Below are 18,592 nucleotides of genomic sequence, written 5' to 3' on the forward strand. Positions count from 1 at the left end.
GAAGGAGTTGAAGGTGACTTTGTCCGCCGGGCTGGTTTTTGCTGACGTGGTTTTGGCTGCTACACGTGTGGATCTCTTCCCCCACCTTTATTCCCTGTAATCTCTTCAATCAAGGGCTGCAAAACATCCCTGAGCATGTTGTGATCAAAGCCCTTGCCTTGATTCTCTCCCTGCAGGTGACCTGTGCATCTCGGAGAACGAGCGCAGGGTGGTTTCCAGGGAAGCCTGGGAGAAACTCAAGCAATATTTCCCAAAAGCCCCCGAATTCCCGAATAACAAGGAGTGCTGTTCCCAGTGCAAGGTATTTGCCAAATATTCCCCTTTTTGTTGACTGTAAATACTGGTTGTGTTTCTGGTTTCCCTTTTGTCACGACCCTGTGCCATGGAGGAGAATAATGTCACCTTTTAGTGCAACTGGGATGGAATTCACTGTTTCCTGCAGATTTTGGAGCGTGAAGGGGAGGAAAACGAAGCTCTCCATAAGATGATGGCCAGTGAGCAGAAGACTTCTCTCCAGAACCTGTTCCATGATAAATGCAGGCCTTGCCTGGGCAGTTGGCCTCAGGTAGGGAAGGAGGGGAACCAGGGAATGCAGCTGGGCTTGGGGCAGGTTTTATTGGCTTTTATCCTCTCCTTCCAAAGAAGCTGTGGTTGCCCCATCCCTGGAAGTGTTCCAGGCCAGGTTGGACAGGGCTTGGAGCAACCTGGGCTAGTGGAAGGTGTCCCTGCCCGTGGCAGGGGAGTGGAATGAGATCCTTAGGGTCCTTTCCCACTCCATAACCGTTCTCTCGGTCCATGCCAGCAGCTCACACGTGTGCTGTGCTGAGGTGTGATTTCCCTGGATTAGCTGTGCTGGCACAGAGCCCTAAAGAGCCACAGGAATGGCTCCTGTGCCAAGGGAGCTGTGGCTGGCCCGGAATCAGCCAGATAACAGGGACAATATTGCTGCTGGGGTTGTATCCGTCCCTGGAAGGATGGAAATGCCGCCGTGCTGGTGGAAGTGACTTTTCTACCTCCTTCCATCAGCCTTCCCAGGTTGGAGAATGCTGGAATACACCTGAGTTCTTCTCCACCACCAGCTTTGGCTGCTCCAGGTGTACTCCAGCATCCTCCTGCCTCCCAGGAGCTCAGGAGGAGCTCCCCAAAATGCCGACACCCTCCAAAGAGCCCCGACAGCCGTGCAAACCCTCTCCTGACGGCTGCTCCGGGACTTTTTGGGGATTTAGGGTGGCCCAAAAGGAGTGGAACAAGCTCTTGGTTCAGTCCTTGGCTCCTGGGAGTCTCGTGGTGCTGATTAATGGTTGGCTTTCCAATCCTGCCAAGGTGCTTTGGCAGGTCTCTGCCTCGGTCCCTTGCTGCTCCAGCTGGGAATAAATCCTGAGGCAATATGGATCCATGGCTTGGAACCAAGGAGATCCAGAAGGGTTTAAAGGGAGTTTCCCTGAACTGGAGAGCTCCAGGTTCTGCCAGGGGTGTTAAAGGCTTGTATCTGGCAGGATTTGCCTTTGGAGCTGGAGGAGGTGATGGAAAGCTGGAGCCTATCACTGTTGGTCAGAAACAGGAGCCTCTCCACCACTGGGGCTGCATCCTCCTTTCCCTTTGGATTCTCCTTTCCCTTGGAATTTCCCAAGGGAACCTAATAAAAGAGAGCTGAGGATTTTTCCTTCAAGCTTTTGGAGTTTTCCTGATCCAAAACAATTGAGGGGTTTGGGGAGGGAAAACAAGCAGAGTGGTTTAATCTAGAGATTAAGGGAGATTAAATATATATATATATATATATATATATATTCCTCAGGTGTGCTGAGTTTTCCTGCAGAAAGATGGAGCAAGCCCTTAAATGCATGGTAGGGAAGATGGTGAGGATATAGATGATCGTGGAAGTGATTTTGTCACCCAGCTCTTGGGATCTAGGTGGTTTTTTGTTCAGGAGCAAACAATTTATTGGTAAATTGGGACAAGAAGACAGGATTTATCCCAAAAACACTGCCTTGTTGGGTGCACAGCTGGGGTTTTTTGTTCCTGCTGCTGCCAGAAGGAAAAACCCGTGGATTTTGATATTGGAAGTAAGTGAGGGAGGTTGGGGTGGTCTCTGACCACAAGTACCCAGCGAGAGAAAACAGCACTTGGCTGCTCCAGGGAAATGCCCCTTTCCCACTGGGAATTAAAGGTAATTGGATTGAAAGCTTGACTAACTTTGTAATAAACATGAGATTAGTAAAGTCAGTGCTTAGTACTTGATCCCAAATTATTTTCCTTGGCTTTCCCAGCGTGCTTGGATGGAGTTGTCATGGTAAAACCGTGCCGAGGTCTGGGAGGGAGCGAGCGCTGCCGACAAACCTATTGCTGGGTTCATTAAAAAGATCCCTTTTCCTTCTCTTTTCCCCCCAGGAGACAGATGAGCTGTATATTGTTTCGCAGTTCTTTGTAGAAGAATGGAGGAAATTTGTCAGGTAATTTTGGCTGGAGGGTTTTGGTGCTTTTTATCCCCCGTTTTGGGGGCCGTAGGTAACATTTTGCTTCCGAATGCCGGCACAGTGGGTTCGTGGAAACAAGGAAGCCGATTTTTGCAGGACTTGTGTTGGTTGTACAACACTGAATTTCCTTGTTTACCATGTGTTAACCAGATGGTCGGATTAGCTGGTAACCTGATTAGTTTTTTCATCAGTCTGGAGCTGTAGCCCAGAGGTCACCTCTCAGTCCTGTTTGCACAGGCTGGAGATGGAAATCTCCCCTGGACGGAATCATTTTGCAGCACAGAGGAACGTGGATCTGATTTCCTCATCACTTGTAGTTAATATTCCATGTTGGAATGCCTTCTGTAAATAATTCACCTGTGATTTCTTCTTGGCTGCCTGCAGGACTGGGGGTTTTTGGTGGGATAAGCTGGTCCAGGTTTCCAAACCACCTTCCCTTTTGCAGGAGGCCGACACGCTGCAGCCCCGTGTCCTCCATAGCCAACAGTGTCCTGCTCTGCCCCCACGGGGGGCTCATGTTCACCTTCGCTTCCATGACCAAAGAAGACTCCAAACAGTGAGTTTTTTCCCTTCACACATTTTCCTTTCCCCAGGAGAACAGTCCAAAAGGAACGTTCTTGCTGCCGAGCCGCAGCGAGACGAGGAGCGAATCCTTTCCCCCAAACTAAATCAACACCTCGGCTTTCTCAGAGCCACCTCAGCCTTCCTGCAAGGCAAGACCTAAATTGTCCAAGGATGCTGGGTCAGGAAAAAAGAGCTTCCTTCAGCTTGGTTAGTTCCTGACAATAACCACCCTGGATCTGACCGGGACGCAGGAACATCCTTCTTCCTTACAATTTGCTTTCCGTGCGCGTTCCCCCCCGGCGCGCTGCACTTCGTGCTCCATGGCGTTGTTTCTGCAGTGATGCAGCACTGAAAGTAGAAACTCTTCCCCTCCTTCCCTCCTCCATCTCTCCCTCCGGCACGGCGGGAGCACAGCAGCGTCACTAATCACAGCCTGCCGCCGTCGGGGTGTGCAGGCCCTCCCCTGCAGCTGATCTGGGGGGGATTTTGGTGGTTTTCTTTTGTTAAAATGCTGAAGAAGGAGGAGGGTTTTTTTGGGGGGAGCTTGGCTTTTCCATGTCATAAAGCACCTGCCTGTTCCTTTGCACAGTATAGCTCTGATATGGCCCAGTGAGTGGGAGAGGATCCAAAAGCTCTTCGTGGTGGATCACGTCATCAAGATCACCCGGACACAGGGCCCCGAGGGCGCCCGCTACACCTCGGAGCCCCGTGAGTCACTCTGCTCCCTGGGCTCTGGGAATGGCTCTTGTAGGATAAGAAGTGAAGTCTGAGGTGGTAAATGTGGAGCTTGGCAGGTTCCCCACCTGGAGCACTGTGTCCAGCTGGGGGGTCCCCAGCACAGGGAGGACGTGGAGCTGCTGGAGAGAGTCCAGAGGAGACCACAGAGCTGCTCCAAGGGCTGGAGCCCCTCTGCTCTGGAGCCAGGCTGGGAGAGCTGGGGGGGTTCACCTGGAGAAGAGGAGGCTCCAGGGAGACCTTACAGCTCCTTCCAGTGCCTAAAGGGGCTCCAGGAGAGCTGGAGAGGGACTGGGGACAAGGGGTGGAGGGACAGGACAAGGGGGAATGGTTTTAAACTAAAAGAAGGGAAATTTAGATGGGATATTGAGATGGAATTCTTCCCTGTGAGGGTGGTTTGGCCCTGGCACAGGTTGCCCAGAGAAGCTGTGGCTGCCCCTGGATCCCTGGAAGTGTCCAAGGCCAGGTTGGACAGGGCTTGGAGCAAGTGGAAGGTGACCCTGCCCATAGCAGGGATGAGGTTTAAGGTCCTTCCCAACCCAAACCATTCAGGAATTCAATTGATCCACTCCAGGTTGGCAGTGAGAGGCACTGGGATGGAGTCTCCAAAGAGCTGAAGCAATTAAATATGGGGTTTTTTTTCCTTGGAAATATGTTTGTTAAACACATTAACACATTAACTATGTTTATTAACATATTAAATCTGCTTTCTCCCCAGAGCTGTGCCCGGAGTGCCGGGAAGGGCTCCTGTGCCAGCAGCAGCGGGACCTGCGCGAGTACACCCAGGCCACCGTGTACGTGCACAAAGTGGTGGATAACAAAAAGGTACCGACAGGCTCCCCCTCCATCCTGCTCAGGGAGCAACAGGAACACCCTCAGGGGGGTCTCACAGCCCCCAGGGGCTGGGACTGGGGTTCCTGGTGGTGGGGAGGGCAGAAATCCCCCGGCTCTGTGGCTCCAGCTTTGGCCAAACCAGCACACGGGAACGTTCTGGCTCTGAAAATTCAGGCTCCTTTTGCCAAATGGAATCCTTTGTGTTTTCAAGGATGCTCCCAGCTGTTTCTTCTGTCTCAGCTGTGTTCCCAGGCTCTACCTGCTCTCCTCCCCCTCCAATATTTGTCATTTCCTTTCTACTTGCTCAAGTGACATTTATCCCTGGATAGAAATAAGCTCTTCCCCTTGGTGCTGGTGAGAGGCTGAACTCCGAGATGGTTTTCAGGATCCCTAAAAGCTGCAAATTATGTTTTTGCTGATCTTAAGTGTCAGGATCAACTCCAGAATTGCTTTTCCAGGGACCCAAATCTGGCTCTGGTGGAACTTAGGGCTTTTTAGGAGGCAACCAAGGCTGGTGGGCACTAGGATCAAGACATTCCCTGCACTTTTGCAGGGTGGGAGTGGGTTCGTTTTGGCCTTCCATTGATTTCCACCTCCCTGCCAATCCCAAGGAGGCGCTGGAGCCCGGAGAACCACAGGGAGCCGGAGGCTGGATGGGTTCCTGCCTGGCTTGTGAGACGTGGAGCAGCAGCACGTCCGGAGCCATCAGCCTGAATCCCGAGGCTGGATCCGCCTCGGCTCCGCCGCAGGAGAGGCTTGGGGGTTGTGTTTTTCTGGCACTGGCCAGGACTGTGCTCACACGTGGGGCTGGCAAAAAAACAGGGAGCTATTCTTTGTGGAGCAGCTGGAGCTGGAGAGAGGGGGCGAGAGAGTGCCCACGAGATTCCCTCAGTAACAGGGCAGGGATGGGAAGCAGCAGGAATGCCAGCCAGGATCACTGGGAGCCACTGTGTCCTTCCTGCTGGGCTTTGCAAAGTCAGGGAGTGTTTCCCAGCCCCTCACCCCTTCTCCTCCCCCTGCTACCTCCTTGGGGTGCAAGAGGGAAGTCCCATTTTTAAAATCGTTGTAGGATGGCACTGCTGGATTTCTGAGAGCTCTGGGGAATGTTTGGGAGCTGGGATTGCATCGATGATTTTAAATATATTGATGGAATTGTGAGCTCTCGGGCATCCAGGTCTCCTGAGCTCCTGCAACCCCAGCTCCAGCTCCATAGATGGGAATTCACATCCAGGCAAGTCCGTGTCTCCTGGAGTGACTTCCACAGACCTGAACGTCCCTTTTATTTATGTATTTGTGTAAATTGTTTAGGTTTCATTTACTTACACCCTGCAGCCCCATAAATAATGGTTCTGAGTCCCTCTGCAGGGAGGGACAAGTGTCTTAATTTACAGATAATATTCCTTTCTCCATGATGAGGCTTTTGTAATGCACTTGGATCAACCAGCTACTGGGAAAGGAATCAGTCCAGGCCCCGGGAGACTTTCCCTTGCCTGGAGAGAAGGGCAGGAAGCACCTGCAGCTCCATAGAGGGGGATTCCTGAGCCGAATCCCCCTGAGGTCCCACGCAGCTGGGGAGGGTGGAGGAGCCTTTTCAGACCTCCTGGAGCAGCTCCCGGGGTTATTCCCAGGCTCTGTGGGTGGAGGTGGCACCAGGAAGGTGTCCAGGAGCTGGTTCCGTGGTGGGACAGTCCGGGTGGGTGCTGTTGGTCACAGCAGAGTGGTTTTTGTGACTCCAGGTGATGAAGGACGCGGCTCCGGAGCTGAACGTGAGCAGCTCGGAGGCTGAAGAGGAAAGGGAGGAAAACAAGCCAGAGGGGGAGCAGGACCCCGATTTTAACCAGGTAGAGATGAAAAATCCCAGGAGGTTCCTTGATTTCCACACCATCCTCTGGAGTCAGCACGATGAGGTCACCTCCCTCCTCCCCTGGGTCCGACTGGTGGGGGACACGTGTCTCAAAGTGTCACTGGAATGGTCAGACCACACCAGTGCTGGTTTTTGGAGAGGTTAAACCTGGACAGGGACTCGTCTGCCCGTGGAAATCTGCCCCACGCTGGCATTAGGACCAGGAACTGAGGCTTGAAGGCAAATCCTTTGGTCTTCTCCACACTTGCACGCTTCAGTTGGCTTTCCAAGGGATTTTCCATCGCTTCCCACCTTCCCTCGCATGACCAACTCGCCCCAAGCACCCTCTGGGATACAGGGAACTTGGGTTTATTCCCAAATAACTCGATCTCCGTGGGTTTTGCCTCCTCTCCAGGCCAACGGCGGCGCAAAACGCCAGAAACTCTCCCAGCAGAGCTACATCACCTACCAAAAACAGGGAATCAGGAGGAGCACCCGGCACAGGAAGGTCCGAGGGGAGAAGGCCCTGCTGGTGTCGGCCAACCAGACCCTGAAAGAGCTGAAGATACAGGTGGGGGGGAGGAATGCCAGGAATGAGGGAAAACCATCAAACCAGGAGCGTGGGGAGGGAGGGGAAGGGTCTGAAATCCCACGTGGGGTCAGATTGGGGTGGGGTGGGAATTAGGGGGGGTGTGTTGGGTTGGGAATTAGGATGTGTTGGGGGGGCTGTGTTGGGGGGGGCTGTGTTGGGGTGAAAATCAGGGTGAGGTTGTGTTGGGGTGGAATTGGGGGTTGTGTTATGGTGGGAATTGGGGTGGGAAATTGGGCTGTGGGAGTTGGAGAGGGAGGGTTGTGTTGGGGTGGGTTGTCTTGGGGTGGGAATCAGGGTGGAAATTGGGGTGGGTTGTGTTTAGGGTGGATTGTGTTGGGGTGGGAAATTGGGGTGTGGGAGAGTTGTATTGGGGTGGGTTGTGTTTGGAGTGGGAATTAGAGGAGGTTGTGTTGGTGATGGAGTTGGGATGGGAATCAGGGTGGGTTGTGTTGTGTGGGAATTGGGATGTGTTGGGGGGGTTGTGTTGCGGTGGAATTGGGAGTTGGGAATCAGGGTGGGTTGTGTCGGGGTGGGAATGGGGGTGGGATTGGGGGATCTGCAGTGCCCCATCCCTGCTCCAAGAAGCCCTGTCCCTGTCCCAGATCATGCACGCCTTCTCCGTGGCCCCCTTCGACCAGAACCTGTCCATCGACGGCAAGATCCTGAGCGATGACACGGCCACGCTGGGCAGCCTGGGGGTCATCCCTGAGTCCGTCATCCTGCTCAAGGTATCCGGGGGGATCCGCCCCAAATCCAGGGGGATCCCACCCAAATCCAGGGGGATCCCGCCCAAATCCACAGGGATCCTGCCCAAATCCATAGGGATCCTGCCCAAATCCACAGGGATCCTGTCCAAATCCATAGGGATCCCGCCCAAATCCGCAGGGATCCCGCCCAAATCCGCAGGGATCCCACCCAAATCCGCAGGGATCCCGCCCAAAATCCACAGGGATCCCGCCTAAAATCCACAGGGATCCCACCCAAATCCACAGGGATCCCGTCCAAGTCCACCAGGATCCCACCTAAAATCCACAGGGATCCGGCCCAAATCCACAGGGATCCGGCCCAAATCCACAGGGATCCAGCCCAAAATCCACAGGGATCCAGCCCAAAATCCACAGGGATCCCACCCAAAATCTGCAGGGATCCAACCCAAACTCCACAGGGATTCAGCCCAAACTCCACAGGGTTCCAGCCCAAAATCCAGAGGGATCTCACCCAAAATCCAGCTGAGTTCGTGCAGTCAAAGGAAAACGTGTCGTGGGGCCTGTGAAAATTGGGAAAAATCCAATGAGTTCCTCACGGAGCCCCTTCCTGGAGGAGGAAAATCCTGTTTGGTTTTCGTTTGGAGGAGGAAAATCCTTATTTTTATTGGTTTTGGTTTGGAGGAAGATCTCTTTTTGCTTTTTTGTTTTTTGGAGGAAGAAAAAACTTGTTTTTGAGGAGGAAAATCCTCAGGTTTTTGCTTTGGAGGAGAAAGATCCACATTTTTTTGTTTTGGAGGGGGAAAATCCTTATTTTTTTTGTTTTGGAGGAGGAAAATCCTTATCTTTTTTATTCTGGAGGAGGAATATCCGTTTTTTTTTGTTGTTTTGGAGGAGACAAATCCTCATTTTTTTATTTTGGAGGAAGAAAATCCTTATTGATTTTGTTTCAGAGGAGGAATTCCTTTTTTTTTCATTTTGGAGGAGAAAAATCCTTATTTTTTTGCTTTGGAGGAGGACAATCCTTATTTTTTCTTCCCAAGGGCCTTTATTGGCCGGTTTTGCTGCTGAGCAGTGTGGGTACCAGCCCAAACTCCAGCTAAATTAGGGAATGAATCCTCCTCTCACGTTCCCAGTGTTTGGGCAGGAGCCCCATTCCCTGCTCCCCTCCGGAGGTGGCTCCAGGAGCTCCTTCATCCCGGTATTCCCGTATTTTTTCCAGGCTGATGAGCCCATCGCGGATTACGCAGCAATGGACGACGTTATGCAAGGTCAGAGGGGAGGGGGAAGGTTGGGGGGGGCAAGAATTTGGGTGGGAAAGGTGGAAAAAGGGAGTTGTGACACTTCCTTGTCATTCCTTGGGATCTTGATCCATCGGAACAACTTCTAACGCCTTCCTTTCCCTCCCATCCCAGTTTGTATGCCCGAAGAGGGATTTAAAGGTGAGTTTGGGTGATTCCCCCCCTTTTGCCCAAATTCCACCCCCATCCCACCTCCCTCCTCATCTCCTGGTGATGTTTTATCCCCCCCAGGGACTGGTTTACTCGGCCACTGATGGTTTTCCAAGAGGAGCGACCCGAAGGGAAGAGGATTTGGAACGTGGTAGGGCATTAAAAGCATCCAAAAAAAAAGGTGGATATGGGACTCTGTGACTCTTCCAGGAGGCAGGAAAACCCCCGAGCGAGGCGTGTGCTCCCCAAAGCAAACCAAACCAATGCCTTATGTCAAAGCAGATTGCACTGAGGGACATTCCTGCTCCAGGAGAACGTCCCGGGTTGGTTTAATAAAGAACAGGAAGGTTGGGAAGTTGAGCAGCAGTTGGTGTGTTCGGGGCGAGGGGGTGTCCCCGTGATCCCATAGATCCCAACCATCCTGCTCCATCCTCTTTAGGACAGCCCTGTCTTTGATCCACTGTCAGGCCAGCTTGGAAGTGCAGGAATTGGGACTGGGTGAGGAATGTCTGGCAGACAACGAATCTTTATTGATTTGACCCCAAATGGGAGCTGGGATCTGCTTCCCAAACCTTGCCCAGGGCCGCATCCCTCTCCACATCCCTCCGCCACTTCCACACCTTGGATGATCCAAGAACTACCTGGGCTCTGGGAACTGGGTTGTTTGGGTTTTTTTTAGAAATTTGGGGTATTTTAGTGACTCTGGAGAACATTTTCTTCCAGGAGTGCTTGGGACAGCCGGAGCCAGCGGGGGGGTGCAGGTGGGAGGCATTTCCCATGGGAAGAGGGGTTTTTCCTCCTTTATCCTCGTTTTTCAGCAATGCACTAATTATTATTATTATTATTTTTAACATCTCCCAGCAAGGATTTCTCCCCATTAATATTTAGCAGGAACTATCCCACTTCCAGCCTGATCCACAGCAGGCACTGCCGAGGGATCTCTGTCCTGAAATTCCAGGTTTCCTCTTCCTTTCCAGCTTTTCCCTTGTTTCCCTGGAAAAATACGATGTGGAGATCACATCAGTTTTATTTTGTCAAGGTTTGCAGAAATTTGGGATGCAAGAAGAGGGGGGAGGGGCACAAATCCCATCCCCCAAAACTCCTCTAGATTTGATTTCCAAGGTTTGATTTCCAAGGTTTTATCCGAAGAATTCCAGCTGTTCTTTGCCAAACCCCCTCCTCCCTGTCCCTGCTGCGTTTGGGGGTGAAGCAGCAGCATTTGAGGGGCTCTAAAGCTCCTAAAAAGTGGGGGTTTTGGGGCAGTTTGGACCCGTGGATTCTTTCCCAAGCTACAGACATGAGGAATTCCATGTGCCGAAGCCACAAGAGGTTTTTTCTTCCCAGCCTGAAGCACTCGCTTGTGTACATATTCCTTGGAAATTCCATCTTTTCAAGTTGCTGTTCATTTTTTTTAATGTTATATATATATATATATATATATAAAAAAAAACCAAAACACAAAAATCTCTTCCTTGAGCTTATCCTGTTGTTGTGGGAAGCGATCCGGGGGGCCCTGGGGGTGTTCCGGGGCCGCGGCGGTTCCGGCAGCGCCGGATCCTCCGGAGGACACAAGTCCCAGGTGTGATCCCAGGGCCCCGTTCCTGTTTTGTCTGTTATTTGCAAATATTATCGGATTAAAGTTGTCATTGGAGCCATGGCAGCCTCGTTGCAGTGCAGACACGTGGGATGAAGGTGGTGGGGCAAAGGGGGGGGGGTATCCCATAAATCCCGCTCTGAGCTGTCCCAAAAAGGGCTGCGGGGTGGGATGGGAGTGAGTGGGATCTGCTGGAGTGGGAATCCCCCCACCCTTGGCACGGGGTTTATGGAGCCCTGGCCCTGTCACATCCCAGCTGCTGTGTCCCCAGGGGGTTCCATGTCCCCCTGGCGTGCCAGCCCCCCTCTCCTCCTCCCCTGGAGCCGATGCTAGCCCCTCCTTGGGGGTCCCCGAGCTGGGGGGTCCCCCTGGGACAGGGAGGTGGGTGCTGGGTGGGGGGTCACTCATGGCCTGGGTGCTGGTGGGGGGGAGAGAGGGGCCTTGGGGTAATGGGGGAAATTAGGGTTGGGGGTCAGGAATGGGGGGTTATGGGTGGATGGGGTGCCCTAAGTGCCAGGGAGGGAGGGATGGAAGGGGTGCCCTGGGTGCCGGGGGGAATTGGTTGAGGGGGGTACCCTGAGTGCCAGAGAGGGATGGAAGGGGTGCCCTGGGTACCAGGAATGGGGGTTATGGATGAGGGGGCTGCCTGGGTTAGCAGGGATGGAGAGACTGGGGGTGGGAGAGGGCCTTGAGTACCAGGGATGGAAATGGGAGTTCCTTGAGTACCAGGAATGGGGGGAACCAAGGGTGGGGAGGTATGAGGGGGGGCTGCTCTGAGTCCCAGGGAGGGATGTGGGGGGAACCCCGCGAGCCAAACTGGGAGGGGGGTGTGGGTGATGGGCAGAGCGGTGCCCGGATACCAACCGCGGGCAGGGGGATGGAGACACTTCCCGGGGGACAGGGAGGGGTTGGGGGGTCCCCCGTCCGCGGGGACCTGTGCGCTGGGGAGGGAGGGGACACCCAGGGGGTGACATCAGGGATGGAGGGGGATCCCCGGTTCTGGATCCCGGTGCTCGGTTCCGGCGCCGTTTTGCCGGTGCCGGTGCCCGGCGGTGTGTCCGCGGTGCCGGTGCCCGGTGCGGTGCCCGGTTCGCGGTGCCGGTGCCGATTCCCGGTGCCGGTTCCCGGTGCCGGTTCCCGGTGCCGGTTCCCGGTCCCGCCGCCCCCGGAGGGGCCGCCCCGCCCCGCCGCACGTGACGCTGCGCGGTGGCAGCGAGCGCCGGGGCCCCGCTCGGCTCCGCTCGGTACCGGCCCCGCTCCGGGACCGCCCCGGCCCCGCCGCCCCCGGTAAGTGCCGCCCCGAGGGGACCGGGCACGGGGGTCCCCGCGGAGAAACCCCCCCCGGGGTGTCCCCCCAGCCCCGACGCAGCCCCGGGGGGTCCGTCCGCCGGTGACCTTCAGTGCCGCCGGTACCGGGGGAGGGGATGGCGGGGGGATGCTCCGGGCCTGGGGGAGAAGGACGCGGGTTGGGGAGGGGGCGGGAGGGACGAGTCCCCCATTTACCCCCCAGTCCGTCCCCACAATATCTCCCCCACAGTTACACCCTGCATCCTGCCCCCCCTAAACCTACACCCCTCCCCCCGGATACCCCAAAATCCACCTCCCCCCGCTCCTGCCCCTCACCGTTTTCTCTCCCTACCCCAGTCTCCCCACTCTGTCTCCCATGTCCCCTCCCCTAAACCCAGCCTGTGCCCCCCAACCTGGCGCCACATTTAGGGCACCCCCCCCACCCAGTGCTGCCCCCCACCCTCCCCGGGACTGCCCCCCAATTTGGGTGCTGGGAAGGGGGGTGAGCGATAACGGAGCCCCCCAAGGACCCGCCAGCCCCGCGGGGTCACACTGCGGCCCAGGGGTGCCACGGGTCGCGTTTGCAGAGGGTCGCGTTGGCGCGGGGACGGGTGGCAGTGTCGCATTGGCACCAGGGTCGCCTTGGCACGGGGACAGCGGGGTCGTGCGGGCTCGGGGCCGGGTCACGCGTGCCCCGGGGCTGTGCCGGGCTGCGGCTGTGTTTGCACAGGGCTGGGTCGCACCCGCACCGCGCCGGGTTTGCACCACGGCCGTGTTTGCTCAGGGACGGGGCTCGGCTGCACCTCCTTGGCGCGGGCACGGGGACAGCGGCGCGAGGGTCCCTTTGGCACCGGGGGCGTCATTGTGTTTGCACGGGACCGGGGCACGTTTGCACCAGGGCTGTGCTTGCACCAGTGTCGCGTTTGCACAGGGACAGTGGCGTTGGCACAGAGATGGTCACACTGGCACGAGGAGGGGGGCATTTGCACGGGGACGGTGACAGTTCCACAGGGCTGGTGACACTTCCATGGTGGCCCTGGCCCTGTCCCATCCCGGCCCTGTCCCCACCCTGGCGTGTCCCCGGGGAGGTCCCTGCCAACCCCCCCTCCACGGTGCCAGCCCTCCCTCCTCCCTGCCTGGAGCTTGTGCCCGTGGCACGGGGATGGCGGCACTTCGACTGCGTCGGTGACACTGGCATGGGGTTGGTGACACTGGCACGGGCACGGTCACATTGACACGGGGTCAGTGACACTTGCACGGGAATGGTGACACTGGCACCAGGTCGATGACAGTGGCACGGGGATGGTCAAATTGGCGCGGGGTCGGTGACACTCCCGGGGTCGGTGACAGTGGCCCGGGGCGGGTCCCGGTGCCCGGCGCTGTCCGTGGTGCTGCCCCCGCGCCGCCGCCTCCCGCCGGCAGAGGGAGCCCCTCGGGTTGGGGGGGTGGGTGCGATGAGTTGGGGGGGTCTCAGCGGCCGGACCCCCCCTTGCAGTGACCCCGCACCTCCCGCTCCCGCCCCCCCCGGCCCGCAGCCGGGCGGCCCTGGCAGGGTGGCCCTTGCCCCGCTGCCATCCCTCAGTTCCAGGGGTGGCACCGCTGCCCGGGCGTCCCGGCGAGGGGTTGTGGGGGAGTTCTCCTCTCCCCCAGGAAGCACCATGGGCCCCCCCGGACCCCTTCGCACCACCTAGACGTGTCTCCAGCCAGCACCACCACCCCACCCCCAGGTAAGCCCCCATGGGGTGCTCCCCACCCGAGGGTGTCAGTCCCAGGGGGGTGACGGGCACCCACAGCCCCCATCTCCCCAGGGCAGCAGGATGGCCCAGCAACGCCACGCCGTCCCCCCGCCACTCAAGGTAGGTGTCATTGGGGTGGGGGGCACCCAACCAGCACCCAGAGGAGCCAGCATGGCCATCACCCGCTCCAGTAGCCACAGGTACCACCGTGGCCATCACTCACCCCTTGTCTTGCAGACGGAGGAGGATTACATCCCCTACCCCAGCGTGCACGAGGTAGAGCACCCACCCCCTCCAGAGAGGGGTGCCAGGGCCGCTGGGTGGGTGTGGGGGGGTGGGTGGGCGCCCAGAGCACTCACCATGGCACTGGGTGCAGGTGCTAGGCCGGGAGGGGCCGTTCCCCCTCATCCTCCTGCCGCAATTTGGGGGTTACTGGATCGAGGGCACCAACCACCAGCTGAGCGGGACCCCTGACTCACCCCCCACCCCGGCCCCCGGCACCCGGGCAAAGCTGGAGGGCAACCACACGGCCAAGATCTACCGCAAGCACTTCCTGGGCAAGGTGAGGCCCTGGGGGGCTGCAGGCGTGGGGTCTGGGGGTGGGAGGATCACCCCATGGGTGTGGGTGGGCATGGGTATGGTCACAGAGACCTCATGCACATGGGTGCTCGTGCATAGGGGTGCTCATGGCCATAGATGTGGGTATCCATGGCTATGGGGACCCCATGGAACTGGGTGCTCATGGACATGGTACCCTATGGCATGGGTGCTCATGGATGTGGGGGTGTGCTCCTATGGGTGCAGAAGCCCCATGGGAATGGGTGCTCGTGGGCCTGAGTGCTCATGGAGGTGGATGTCAGGTATCCATGGGCATGGGAGCCCCACGATATGGGTGTTCATGTACATGGGTGCCCCACGACAAGGGTGCTTGGGTGGGTGGGTTCTCCATGGGTATGGATGGGTATGGGCATGGAGACCTCATAAGCATGGATGCTCTTGCATGTGCGTGCTCCTGGACATGGGTATAGGAGCCCTGTGGAACTGGGTGCTCATGGAGGTGGGTATTGGGTATCCATGGGCATGGGAGCCCCATGGGTGTGGGTGCTCAGGGACATGGGTGTTCATGGGTGTGTGTATTTATGGGCACGGGTGACCAATGGCCTGGGTGTCCCACGGACATGGGTGATTATGCATGTGGGTGCTCCAAGGGGATGGGTGCTCATGGATGTGGATGCTCAGGGACCTTGGTGCTCCATGGATGGGCGAGTGTAGCTGTGGATGTCCATGGGCATGGGGAACCTACAAGTGTCCGTAGGATGGGTGTCCCATGGACACGGGTGCTCATGGATGACAGTGCTTAAGGACATGGGTACCCCATGGGATGGGTGCTCATGGACACGGGTGCCCCGTGGGCACCCCATGAGTGTGCACAGGCATGGGGTCTCCATAAGCATGGGTGCTCATGGGTGCTCATGGACATGAGCACCCTATGGGGACAGATGCTCATGGATATGGGTGCCCATGGATGGTGGTGCTCACAGACACGGGTGCCCCATGGATAAGGTGCCCCATGGAGATGGGCCCTCATGGGTGATGGTGTCCATGGGTATGGGTGCTTGTGGATGATGGTGCTCATGGATACGGCTGCTCATGGACACAGGTGTATCATGGATATGGGTGCTCATGCACAATGGTGCTCATGGACTGGGTGCCCCATGGATTATTGTGCTCAAGGATATGGGTTCCCTATGGATTACTGTGCTCATGGACATGGGTGCCACATGGATATATATGGGTGCTCATGGATGGTGGTGCTCATGGATGATGATGCCCATGGATATGGGTGCCCCATGGACATGGGTGCTCATGGATGACGGTGCTCATGGACTGGAGTGTCCCCCATCCCGGGTGCCCCCACGGGAGCCCCCGCTGGCCCAGCCACGGGTGCTCGGCCCCTCCCCACAGGAGCACTTCAACTACTACTCCCTGGACCCGGCCCTGGGCCACCTCGTCTTCTCCCTCAAGTACGATGAGCAGGAGCACCTCCACCTGCTGCTGCGGTGAGCGGGGTGTGGGGGCACCCACGGGCACTGCCTGGGGGCAGGGGTGCCCCCTGACCCCCTCCTCGCCCCACAGCACCCGTGCCCGCACCCTGCACGATGTGGTGCCCATCTCCTGCCTGGCCGAGTTCCCCAATGTGGTGCAGATGGCCAAGGTGGGTGAGGCCCCCCATACCAACACCATGGGTGCCTCCCAAATGCCCTTGGCAGCACCCATGGGTGACCCCCGACCCCCTCATGGCATCACCCCCCTTCCCACAGCTGGTGTGTGAGGACGTCAACGTGGATCGGTTCTACCCTGTGCTCTACCCCAAGGTAACGGGGTGTGGGGAGGGGGGCACGTGGGCACCCATGGGTGCCCTCCACCCCAACCTCTGCTTCCACCCCACACTGCAGGCCTCCCGCCTCATCCTCGCCTTCGACGAGCACGTGCTCAGCAACCACTTCAAATTTGGGGTCATCTACCAAAAACTGGGGCAGGTACGGGGTGGGGGGGTGGGGGGGTGGGGGGCTGAGGGAGTGTCCCGAGTGGGTGCTGCCACCCATCCCCACCCCCCACAGACCTCAGAGGAGGAGCTTTTCGGCACCACGGAGGAGAGCCCAGCCTTCGCCGAATTCCTCGACGTCCTGGGCCAGCGGGTGCAGCTGCGGGACTTCAAGGGGTGCGTGGGGGGGGGCGGGGGGGGGGGGGGGCACCCGTGAGGGTTCAGGGTGCCTGTCTCACCCACCCACCCAGGTTCCGGGGGGGGCTGGACGTGACCCACGGGCAGACGGGCAGCGAGTCCGTCTACTGCCACTTCCGCGACAAGGAGATCATGTTCCACGTGTCCACCAAACTGCCCTACACCGAGGGGGACGCCCAGCAGGTGGGCACCCAGGGGTGCTGGGGGGTGTCTGTGGGGGGCCACGGGGTCCTGGGACACCCAGGGGTGCTGAGGGGTAAACGGGGAGCAAGGGTTGGGGGAAACACATGGGTGCTTGAGAGGCATGGGGGTGTAGGTGGTCCTGGGGCACCCCCATGGGTGGGAGGGCTGGTGGGGCATCTGTGGATGCTGGGGGGGTATCTGCGGGATGCAGGGGACTCCTGGGGCCCCCATGGGTGCTGAGGGATTGTCTGTGGACTACAAAAGCTCTAGGAACACCCATGGGTGCTGAGGGACATCTATGGGATGCAGAGGGCTGGTAAGGCATCCATGAGTACCAGGGGAAAAATACGGGATGCAAGGGGCTGGTGGAGCACCCATGGGTGCTGGGGGGCGTCTGTGGGATTCTGGGGTCTTCCATTCCCTTTGACCCCATGGTGTGACCACTCTCTGTCCCTCATACCTTGCTGTGTCCCCCCTCCTCCCCGCCCCCCTGTCCCCCATGTCCCTCCGTGGCTCCCCGTCCCCACAGCTGCAGCGGAAGCGCCACATCGGGAACGACATCGTGGCCATCGTCTTCCAGGACGAGAACACGCCCTTCGTGCCCGACATGATCGCCTCCAACTTCCTCCACGCCTTCGTGGTGGTGCAGCTGGAGCAGGGGGGCACCCAGGGCACCCTCTACAAGGTACTCCCTGTGCCTCAGCGTCCCCATCCCCATGGGAGGGCCCTTGGGGTGTCCCATCACCCCTCCGCCTGCCGCAGGTCTCGGTCACCGCCCGTGACGACGTGCCCTTCTTCGGCCCTCCGCTGCCCGACCCCGCCGTCTTCAGGAAGGTGAGCGCCCGTGGGTGCCACTTGGGGGGCCCTGCTGGCACCCCCCACCCACGCACCCACCCAGGGCGCCCTCGCCCCACAGGGCCCTGAGTTCCAGGAGTTCCTGCTGACGAAGCTCATCAACGCCGAGTACGCCTGTTACCGGGCCGAGAAGTTCGCCAAGCTGGAGGTGCGGGCACGGGGCGGGGCTTGGGGGGCACCGGGGGGACTAGGGGGGCACCCGGGGGCAGTCTGGCTGGGAGGGGGCTGGGAGGGCCGTGGGGCACAACGTGGGGCTGTGGATGCGGGTGCCGTGTCCGTGGAAGCTGGACACACCGTGGGGGTGCTCGTGAGTGGGCAGGGGGTAGGTGCAGTGCAGGGGTGGGCAGGGAGCGGGTGTTGTGGGTCCCTGTCTGTACAGGTGGGTGGGTGAGTGCGTGGGGCAGGGGTATTGTGGGGTGGTCTCGTGGGTGCAGTGATGTGGAGGGGCGGTGGGTGCCCGGGGTGGTCTCGCGGGGGCAGCAGGGGCGCAGTGCAGGGGTGGGTGCAGAGTGCGGGGGAGGGGGGTGGTCCTGCGTGGGTGACAGATGTGTGCTGCGTGGGTGGGTGGGTGTCTCACGTAGGCGCAGCCGTGCGGGGGGTGGGTGCGGGGTTGGTCCCGCACGGATGCAGCGGTGCGGGGGGTGGGTGGTCCCGCGGGGCTCAGCGGTGCGGGGGGTGGGTGCGGGGTTGGTCCCGCGCGGGCTCAGCCCCGCGGGGTCGGGGCAGGAGCGGACGCGGGCGGCGCTGCTGGAGACGCTGCACGAGGAGCTGCAGGCGCGCAGCCAGGCCATGCTGGGGCTCGGCCCCGACGACGAGCGCCCCGACAACGGCGCGGCCGCCCCGGGCTTCTTCGAGTCCTTCAAGGTGGGGGCACGGGGGGTCACGCACTCCCCGGACCCCCGCACCCAGCACTGTGGGGGCCGTGCCCCTCCCTGGAGGCCCGGAGCCGGGACCCCCCATGTACCCCCTCACCCCCCCGGACACCCCCCCGGACACC

The 18,592-nt window shown here is 58.7% G+C and overlaps 2 protein-coding genes across 2 annotated transcripts in view; both read left to right on the forward strand.

Annotated features, from left to right (window-relative positions):
* Positions 1-9,552, forward strand: part of USP48 (ubiquitin specific peptidase 48) — a 31,252-nt gene extending 21,700 nt beyond the window's left edge. Inside the window, exons 16-27 of the mRNA XM_017833491.1 lie at positions 177-301; positions 443-565; positions 2,389-2,450; positions 2,920-3,030; positions 3,628-3,746; positions 4,492-4,598; positions 6,344-6,448; positions 6,866-7,021; positions 7,645-7,770; positions 8,969-9,017; positions 9,162-9,188; positions 9,279-9,552. Of these exons, the coding sequence (XP_017688980.1) occupies positions 177-301; positions 443-565; positions 2,389-2,450; positions 2,920-3,030; positions 3,628-3,746; positions 4,492-4,598; positions 6,344-6,448; positions 6,866-7,021; positions 7,645-7,770; positions 8,969-9,017; positions 9,162-9,188; positions 9,279-9,301 (1,133 nt within the window). The 3' untranslated portion in view covers positions 9,302-9,552. The remainder of the gene's footprint in view (positions 1-176; positions 302-442; positions 566-2,388; positions 2,451-2,919; positions 3,031-3,627; positions 3,747-4,491; positions 4,599-6,343; positions 6,449-6,865; positions 7,022-7,644; positions 7,771-8,968; positions 9,018-9,161; positions 9,189-9,278) is intronic.
* A 2,475-nt stretch (positions 9,553-12,027) lies between these two features.
* Positions 12,028-18,592, forward strand: part of RAP1GAP (RAP1 GTPase activating protein) — an 8,015-nt gene continuing 1,450 nt past the window's right edge. The window contains exons 1-15 of the mRNA XM_017833367.1: positions 12,028-12,078; positions 13,661-13,798; positions 13,881-13,934; positions 14,052-14,090; positions 14,191-14,376; positions 15,780-15,874; positions 15,951-16,029; positions 16,136-16,189; positions 16,271-16,354; positions 16,436-16,536; positions 16,611-16,740; positions 17,270-17,425; positions 17,503-17,574; positions 17,657-17,743; positions 18,322-18,533. Coding sequence (XP_017688856.1) covers positions 13,896-13,934; positions 14,052-14,090; positions 14,191-14,376; positions 15,780-15,874; positions 15,951-16,029; positions 16,136-16,189; positions 16,271-16,354; positions 16,436-16,536; positions 16,611-16,740; positions 17,270-17,425; positions 17,503-17,574; positions 17,657-17,743; positions 18,322-18,533 — 1,334 coding nt within the window. The 5' untranslated portion in view covers positions 12,028-12,078; positions 13,661-13,798; positions 13,881-13,895. The remainder of the gene's footprint in view (positions 12,079-13,660; positions 13,799-13,880; positions 13,935-14,051; positions 14,091-14,190; positions 14,377-15,779; positions 15,875-15,950; positions 16,030-16,135; positions 16,190-16,270; positions 16,355-16,435; positions 16,537-16,610; positions 16,741-17,269; positions 17,426-17,502; positions 17,575-17,656; positions 17,744-18,321; positions 18,534-18,592) is intronic.

This window comes from Lepidothrix coronata, unplaced genomic scaffold (assembly GCF_001604755.1).
Source record: "Lepidothrix coronata isolate B3197 unplaced genomic scaffold, Lepidothrix_coronata-1.0 Scaffold214, whole genome shotgun sequence".
NCBI lineage: Eukaryota > Metazoa > Chordata > Aves > Passeriformes > Pipridae > Lepidothrix > Lepidothrix coronata.